We start from the raw sequence: 9,748 nt of genomic DNA on the forward strand, positions 1-9,748 counted from the left end.
ACACAAAAAGGGGACAACTTACGCGTTGCAGTATGGCCTTTTGTCGAAACCTTTGTAATTCTTCATGTTTAGAGTCATTTTGCAGGTTTCGCAGCTGAAGCATCCTTTATGCCAGTACTGTCCAGAGAGAAAAGACACAGGAAGAGGAAGAACAACATGGTGAGGTTGGGATGCCTTTATCTAGGGGTTTGCAGAGAAGGCACTGCAGCACACCGAGACACAGAGAGGATTGGCTGTTAAACACAGGAGGCCCAGAGAGGGACTACGGTCAGTTCCTCCTGCCCTGGGACACGAGGCAGAGACAGGCCCACCACGACCAGATCCTCGAGCGCTCGCTGTGATGGCCACTGACTCACGCCCCCCTGCCTCAACATCCAATCAGCCCCCCACGGAATTTGCATCTCAATTGTTTAGATGGGCATTTCCAATAGGTTGGTTATTAATTCTCTACTGGCTCACAAAGCTGGCAGTCCCGCAGTTCGCTAACACGTGATAACGTCATGTGTGGTTTGTTTTTTATTCCCTGTGTACATAGTCAAATACTATGTACACAGGGAACAATACGTTTTTGTTTTTTATGTGAGGCCGTTTGTTCTACTTCCGGTTAGAACCATCAACTTGCACAGTGGGCTGAGGCCATGGTAGTCTCTCAAAGTACATAGTGAATGCCGTCACCTCAGTTTTTCACACTTCTATTATTAGGCTTTTTGCACGGATGTGAGCATGCAGATGCACATCATGCATGTGGCTTTCCACATCGGTTTCCAAGGTCAGGTTTTGCACATGTGCGGGCCCAACGCCACAGTTAGCAACGCAAGCACTGGGCTGAGGATCAGAGGGCCCGAAGGGAGGGCTGGCCCTGGAAAACTAAGGAGCATGAGGCGGACGGAGGGAAGAGCGAGGATGTGAGGGAGCATCGGGATGGGCGGGAGAATCAGAGAGGGGAAGGAATGGTGGTTGGGGGAGAGAGAGAGAGAGAGAGAGAGAGAGAGAGAGAGAGAGAGAGAGAGAGAGAGAGAGAGAGAGAGAGAGAGAGAGAGAGAGAGAGAGAGAGAGAGAGAGAGAGAGAGAGAGAGAGAGAGAGAGAGAGAGAGAGAGAGAGAGAGAGAGAGAGAGAGAGAGAGAGAGAGAGAGAGAGTAAGACAGCACTGGACAGCAGAGGGAAAGGGAGTGAGGCAATAATCTGGCGAAGCTCCTGCTATCACCAAGGGAATGGAGGGAGGAGTGCAGAGAATGAGGGAGGAAGACAGGGAAAGAAAGTCCTCATTAACATGGCCTAGGGGCGTTCTGCCATCCCCTGCAATGCCATTCCTCCCCTCAGCCTCTCTACACAAACTGCCTAACACCAAACACTGATCGTAAAACCAAACTGGCCTTTCAGAGGCAGAGGAAATGCTTGAGAATCATCACAGCAGCATGGCGACTCCTCGACCTATCGGGATGGGGAGTGCCAGCCCGTACTGGGCAATTTCAGCTCTGTTGAAACACAGGGGCAACGTCGGTTATCCATCATATCCCTCCTGCAGCGATACGACACGGGCTGATATTTAAAATGGGGCCTGTAGATACAGGAATCAAGACACCATACCACCCTCAAAGTCATCGTCAGCGACGCATTATAAACACTGAGAAGATAACAGCCCGGACTGTTCCCCCTCTCTAGATGCCCGAGACAAGTGTTGATGAGTCGCGACCACAACATGATAAGGAGCGTGCGTAGTTTGTGAGCGGATGTGCAATCGTGTGTGTTGTGGCTGAACAGCACTGCAGTGGTTGGCTGACACAGGAAGAAAGACGCTGGCAACTGCGGATCTGGACGGCACTCTGAACTGCGACCTAGGATGCCCGCCACATCCTCGCTGTAACCCGATCGGTGACCACTGAGAAGAACCACTGACGGCCGCATCACCCCTCTCCTTCCCTCTCTCTCTCTCACACACTGTTATCTGTGTGTGCGTTTATGCATTTCTAATCTCTATCCCAACTATGCATCTCTTCGTCCACCCACCACCTTGAAGGCCCTAATACAGTAAAAGCCACTTAAGTTTGAATTCCTCTTGGTGCTTGAACACTAACGCCAATTCACCTGAGCGGCCCGCTAATCTGGAGCAGTGGTGTGGTCAGGATAACACAACAAACAGAGCTGAGGTGAGCCCAATGGGCACATACATGGAGAGAGAGTTGAGCCTTGCACAGACTTTGATCCCAATTGTCCTCGTTTCCTAGGGTAAATATTGAGCTTGGGTTCCTTCTAGAGATCGGACGTCATATAGCCAACGATGTTCAGCCAGCAGATCGCTAACCTGGGGTAACCTGCTAAACCACATTCCACCAAGGACTCACAACATTCCCCAGGACTCAATGGCCGTCTCAGGTGAAGCGAGCCCAAGAGTCCCACACGCCAAGGGAAGCACAGAGGGGGAACCGAGAGAGAAGGAAATGGGATTAAGATAGCGATACAGCAAAGCAGGGTGGGAAAGATCCCAAGAGGAAAGCAAGGGGGGGGGGGGAAAGGCATCAAATCGGTCATGCATCCTGACCCAGCTCCGGATCAGCCTCCTCAATGCTGAGGCTGGATCTGGCACCGAGCTGGAAAACCGGAGCCTGGTAAAAACCAGATCTGTCGCCCTGCATCAGCACAGCTCCAGGCTAAGGGTGTGAGCGTCTGTGTGTTGTATGTAGGCTATGTGTCTCAGTGTAGGCTGCACGTGGTGAGTGTAAGAAAGGGAGGGTTTCACTCAGCCCTGCATGCCTCACTCAGTCTCAGCCAGCCCCAGAACCTCCTCAAAGAAAACCTAAATGAACTGCCGGGATGGTTAATGAGTGTCCAGGGTGGAACGTGAACTCCCATACCAATGAAAGCCACCGACTGGTGCTAACCAATGGGCTGCATGTTTGGACTAGACCCTCGTTTGGAGTACTTTCTATGCGAGCATTCCTGAGTGCATTAAGACAGGATACGAAATACTCCCATTTCTCTTCCCCTGACAAGCAAAGGAAAGCAGCAGCCACCTTTACAGCATTAACTGTGTAAGCAGGGATTAGCTAGGTCTTCTGAAGAGAGATTGTTTCATTTTGATTTCTCTGTAAGTAGGCAGCGACAGAAAACCAGCGATTACACACGATCAACAGAAGTAGTCTGATGTCCCCTGCGAAATATCCTGGCATAATTAGGTTTTAAACACTAATGTGGTGGACTATAGATAGTGTCAGAGCAAAATACATGGGTGTTTGGTGGTCAGGAATTAAGAGCTATTAGTGTGTAATTTGTTTGCAATGGCATAGCCATCCATCATCCATTAGTGGGTGAAATGTTGTGTGACGGTTCTGTTTCAAGTTGACCGCACCTTCCTCTTTGTGAACCAATTTTAGACTGTTCCTGGCTCATTTCTGACCAATAAGGCCATCTCTTCTCTGATTGGTTGTGGGGCACTCATCTTGTCTGTCAACCACAGGTGCCATTGATGTAATGACAACGCAACACTTCTCCATGGCGGTGCAGGGGGGGGGGGGAGCAGAGAGAGAGCAGACATTTTCAGGTCATTACGTTTCAAAGTCTCTCACTCTTTTCTGATCTCTCTCTCTCTCTCTCTCTCTCTCTCTCTCTCTCTCTCTCTCAATACAACCCTCCTATCTTACCTACAGCAGCTTTAAGATCATTATAATCAAAAGGTGTATTCTGAAAGATGGATTTCATGCTTAACTTAAGTCCTACATCAGCTTCAGAGGGATCCACGTCTAGCTACTATCTTATCTAGTCATGTCAGTGCAGTCATATCTTGAAGGAGATGGTTGGGGTTTGGCATCATATTTGAGTATACCTACTGGTAAGCTGTTGACATTGGAGATGAAACCCAGTGCCGCCTGCGCCTGTCATCTACTATACCGTCCCCCTACGCTATAAGAAGAATGGGCCTCTCTAAATTAGTTTTTGACGCATGCAGCCAGGCTTAGAGGTTCCCCTCTCCTACCTCAGTAGAAAACATAAAGCTACATGTGGATGCATTTATAGTTAAAGCAAACATATTGTTAGAACACATGCAATCCAGGTACTTGTCTTGGTATTTGACTGTGTTGTGTAATATTTCACAAAAAACACACACACACACACAAAACTCCATGACGCTAGAAGGTCACGTCATCAAGCATCACAACTACAGCAGGTAGACTGGAGTCAGACAGCAGGCCCTAAACCAACTCATCAGTGATAGTTAGCTCGCTTCATCTCCATAGGAAGGGGGTTTGTTTTACTGTCCATCTACCTTTTACCCTAGCTCCCCTACCAAATATAGCCATGCCATCAGCGCCGGATATATATCGAATGCAAAGCCTTGGCTTCGCAGCACACAAAAGGTAAAGGCTGGCAAAAGTTATAATTGGTTATCTTGGAAAATTACACAGTGGGGCAGATGAGAACGGGATGATAGGGAATCCTGGGAACACAGACATGTCTGGGAACCTTGGAATAAACAGACCATTCATGTTAAATGTTTTATAACCCTGTGAAAGCAACTGCCAACATTTTCCTGCCGGGCTATGCCAACTCATCGTACAATAAATCGTAGTCTAAAAGGGGCTAATGTGTGTCTCGGTGTGTGTGTGTGGGTGGGGGATGTACTCCCACACTGTTCAGTGGTTGGCAAAACTTGCCACACACACTGGTCGTATCCCAGTGAACAACATGGGATACTTTTGGTTTTCCTGGTTGCTGCGCCACTTGTGTGGGAAATCACACATTATGCCTTCCTGTTTATTGCAGGGATGCCACGCTAATTATCTTCGGGAAACAAAAACGCAAAGAGCATGAGGGCTGTTTGCACTGAGGAGACACCAGTAATGACACAGCAATGTCCCACTAATGTCCCAGACTTCTATTTTCAACAGCAGATAATATTTTTTTCCAAAACTTATCGCAGGCTTTATGCATTTGTTTTGCTTCTCCGTTTTGTAAAGACGAAGCTCACAATAGACTGAATCTCAAATCCAAGACAATGGCTAGTTTACGAGTCATCAACTGTGACATAGTGGGGTTATCTGAGACAGAGGCAGCTCCATTGAAGTACAATCAGGTCCACTTAACATTGTTTGTTATCCTTAATCAGCTGAGATTGACTGTGGATAGCATGGCTCGATGTCATGAACATCCAGCCACACAAACGCATCACAACTTTACTCAAAAACAGCATTGTTTCTTACTGCTAGCACACCTTATCCAACACATTTCTTCCTAGCTAGGGCCAATTTCTTTATTGAATTGTAATTGTCTGGAGAATGCTTTTTAATCAAAACTTGATCTAAATGACCCACTGACTCATTTAATGTCATCATGTCACCAAAATTACCCATCATTTTGTTTTGTTTTTATTCTGTGCTAGGTTGTTAAAAATATGAGGCATTCTTTCACTTTGACTCACTCATATTGTCACGCCCAAAAGACCAAAGACTCAAGCTAAAAAATGAACCTCAACCAAATAACGTCTGCCTGTGGATTGGCTTGAGTGATGCTATGCTATTCTATAACTATGCTGTATAGTTCCCATTAATAAGAGAAACAGAGACATGAGACAGACAGAGACAGAGACAGAGAGAGCCGGGGGATGGACATACAATCCTGTCCAACACTGTTTCGGCTGAGCGAGACCTACATCAGGCTCGTTCCAAAAGCAGAATCTCGTAAAAAATGAGGCTAGGTAATTCTGGGTCCACCTGATGCCACTAGTTTCCACTATGGCCAAGGGAGGGCTTGTATGCTGGCCAGCAGGCGAACAGCATGGGCTTAATTTACAACCTGAACACTCCATTCAACGTCCGTTGGCATAAACCGACTCTACATATTCATTCACTCATTTCAGATTCCTCGACTGGTCGCTGCGGCCTGCTGCTGTCCATATGGATCCACCGCTTTGTTTTCTGCTTGTAATCTGTAAACACAAGTGCCTCTGCTGTTCCACATGAAGGTGTGGCCACAAGCAGGTCAGAGCACGGAGTCATATTTCCTCTTTGCCAAAGTCAACATATGGGAAGTTGGGAGTCATTCAGGAAAGGTTTGCGAGCAGCGAGAATGTGTACGGTCACCATGTTCGGCGAGACAGAACATTCCGGAGGTTTCCTTGAAATATATCATATGCATTTGGAGAGCGTGAGTCAGCATCAGTAAGAATAACCAGGCTAAATTGATAACAGCTTTGTGCCTCCAGAGGAATACACGTTAAGTTCGGTCAAAATCAAAAATCCGTAAGGAAAAAAAGCACCATCTAGATGTTGATGCTTATTAGTAGGACACTATTAGAATAGGAATCGAATTTAAGAACAGCTATTTGTGTAAGAACAAAACTACCATCTCACACACACACACACATGCACGCCTATGGCCATAGTTATGTCAGGCATTTACATTTGTATTTTTGCATAGCTTAACTAAGATCTTCTTTTTTGATCCAACAGAAAACACACGGAGCTTGCTTTACTGGAAAATTGTTCCGCCGACCTTTTGACCATTTTCCATTGGTTTCATGGGATTAGAGGGCAGCTGTCTAAACAGGAAATAAACTCCAACCCTAAAACTCGGATGGTGTTCATACATCAAAATAAGATTTCATGTTGCCATGCTGTTTATGTTATTAACTGACTGATGCCAATCAAGAACTAAACATGAGTCAAATCATCTCCAATGGAAATATATCTACTAGACAACTGCATCTTGGCTAGGTTGACAACCTCATGAAGGTTTAAAATACTCATTGTAGACACATTGTATGTTATTCAACCATTCACTGTTCATATTTAAATAACTACCACGTATAGAGTGCTCATATACACTATGAACGATGACAAACACAGATAGCTTAATGTCCAGAGTTCATGAGTAGATTATGTCTGTTATATAACTCTAAACTCAAGCATAAACAAAATGTTCTTCCTATTGCATCGGGCTGCAAAACCTCCTATGAGATCCTACGAAAGACTTGACTCTAGAAGAATACTGAGACACCCTTCTCCGGATTTATATATTGATTTTTATAAGACTGATCTCTATGCTTCTGCCATATTGTTGGCCAGAGATTTTAAACTGCGTTTTCTCATGGAGCCGATGGTCTATTTTCTGGTGTACATACTGATAACTCCATCTATAGGGGTTTGTGTGTTGCAATTAAATATTAATACAGCCTGCCAAATAATGTAGGGGGTTTTGGAAGATCTCCTTGCCTGAAGGGAGAAAAAAAAAAGACAGTTTGACGAGGAGTGAGCAACGACAACCAAGACCATTTCACACTCATCCACAGACTACATTGATTTGATGAGATAGAAGCAGCAGACGTTATCTAACAAAGACGATCTTGACTTTGCGCTGAAGCATAAACTTTTATACATTTCACAGAGCTTCCACTACAAACTACAAAAAAATAAGCTGGCCACAGTGAGTGCGCTGTTCAATTACCGCCTCCTAGTTAAGATGTGCATTTCATTCTGCACTAATAGTATAATTGCTCTCCCATTTGAGAGGCTGCGTTTCAACAAGGACCCTCTGTTGCAGCCTCATAGATGTCACCGGGCCTGAAATAGTTGTTATTGTTGTCATTTTAAATTCAACAAGGGCACAATTATTAGGCAGCCGTCTATTTACAGAGGGTGAGCAACAAAAAGCAGCGCTACGCATAAGGCTGACTTCCTGTCTTTACACGTCCTCATCTGCCTGCTTCTCCACCACCTCCACCACCACCACCACCTCCTTCTGAGGGGCCCTGCCCTGCCCTGCTCTAGTGGAATGCAGATTGACAGACAAAAAAGGGCTCTATGGAGAGGCCTCACCACAGCAGCTCCCCTTCAGAACCAAACAAACAGTCAGGTGGAGGTATTCAATGGTGGCCAAGCAAATTGCAGATAACTGTTCCCTACCAGATCCATCAGCTATCCACAGAAAAGAACAAAGAACACTGTGACCGTGGCTGCGTCCGATAAATAAGATAGTAAGCCTACCATTGCAGGTGAGAAGGGAAGATAACTAGGTTATTTTGGTAGGGGCTACGTGGTGAAAAGGGTTAGGGTTTGATTGGGGCTATGAAGTGAGACCTGATGGGGAAATGGCAGCAAAGATGTACTCCAATTCTGGGCTTCTGAGCAGAAAACAGCCCAGTAGGCCTATGACAGAGCACGTTTTATGGGAGTGTCTGGCTGCTGGAATGCACACTGCTCCAGGCAGATTCCAGGGCAATCGCTGCTTCTACTTTTGATAAGTGCTTATCAATCACCCTCTTGCTCAAACACTAGAAGGCAAACGCCATTTAGACCTTGCTTGTATCCTAGCGTGTAGCAACACACACATGAATGCGAATCTATACATTCCAGTTTTCTTCCAAAAACGTGAGTCGTGATGCATTGAACACAAGGAATTACATGGAGAATAGAATCAGTTCTTTTGATAATGTGCTTTCCGTTGGTCTCATCTTTCCCCACAACGGCCTCCATTTTTTACTCGACAAGATAAGAATCTCTTGACAGCGATTGATCCCCACTGTCCATTCGGATAACGTTCAGACAAATAATGAACTTGCCGTGTGAACAGCGCTTCTGTTAATAACATCAGAATTCATAACCAAGCTGCAATAAATGAGGGACTCCACCTAAATGTCACTCCAACAATACAATAAAACAGACTCAGCATAGCGTTTGGTAAAGTGTGTTATAACACAAAACCACGTCGCAATCTCATATATATTACAGCACGGCTGGATGGCACGTCATACCAAGTGATGGTGACGTCCAGACTATTGATGTAGATCCCATGGATGAGATTGCCACCTTAACTGAACTCATTCCCTGTGAATCTAATTTCGGGCACCTGGATGTGGATCACGTAGGTGCTGTACATCAACGAATGTCCTCCCAGCGACATCGGCTACAAAATATTAAATTCAGGGAAACTAAACCAACCGTAGTGTCATGGGTTACACAAACAGCTCGTTTCCACTGAGTGTTTATTTATACACGCAACTCACGAAAAGGGAAAGGTTGCGAAACATGAAGACTGCCGAGCTGCCAGTCATTTCAGGCCCACACAAGACTTGCCCGAAATGGATTTGGTCCGCTCTGCAGAACACACCACCGCCCGTTTCAGACACGTAGCGATGACTAGATATATTTAGTGAACACCCAAAGACAAAATCAACCATCTCCGGGGTTATCGTAGCTAAGGCACTTGTTGGGCTAGCGTTAGGCTAGGCTATAACCTACGTTAGCCAGCGGAGCTAGCGACATACCTGTCATGTGCCTGGTGAAATTAATTCACGCAGCCGACCATGAAACAGACACAGACGAGTGACTTCAGATGCGTGTCTCTCAACTTCAAAAAGGCAATAATGCTGTATTCGTCTTACCTTGTCCAGACAATTCACTTTTTCCGTGGGGTACACGACTCGGTTACATCTGCCACACAACGGATTCATGTTGGGGGGAATGCTCTTCTAGCTAGCTAGCTAAGAAACGGGTTGACGTTAATTAAGGTGTGGATATATAACTCGAGCGGGAATAACCGGCGATAGGACACGCATACGACGGCTCTCCGACGGACAGGGTAGCTCTCGGAGTCTCGGGTCCGGTAGGGTGTTGTTGTGGTGCTAACCGCACAGCTGGCTGTCACTCACTCGGCTGCTCTGTGTGGCGACGCGCTCCCAGGGAGGATGGGTACGGTCGATGGGGGAGGTTCGCTTTTTGCCACCACGGTTTAAGGTCTCATAAAACTTTCCGTGTG

General features: G+C 46.1%; 1 protein-coding gene across 1 annotated transcript in view; it reads right to left on the bottom strand.

Annotated features, from left to right (window-relative positions):
- LOC115558970 (LIM and SH3 domain protein 1) overlaps positions 1 to 9,646 on the bottom strand; it is a 29,565-nt gene extending 19,919 nt beyond the window's left edge. Inside the window, exons 1-2 of the mRNA XM_030377542.1 lie at positions 9,375 to 9,646; positions 23 to 117 (exon numbers count right to left, since the gene is read on the bottom strand). Of these exons, the coding sequence (XP_030233402.1) occupies positions 23 to 117; positions 9,375 to 9,443 (164 nt within the window). The 5' untranslated portion in view covers positions 9,444 to 9,646. The remainder of the gene's footprint in view (positions 1 to 22; positions 118 to 9,374) is intronic.
- Between the last annotated feature and the right edge of the window lie 102 nt (positions 9,647 to 9,748).

Source organism: Gadus morhua, chromosome 2, assembly GCF_902167405.1.
Source record: "Gadus morhua chromosome 2, gadMor3.0, whole genome shotgun sequence".
In the NCBI taxonomy this organism is placed as follows: Eukaryota; Metazoa; Chordata; class Actinopteri; order Gadiformes; family Gadidae; genus Gadus; species Gadus morhua.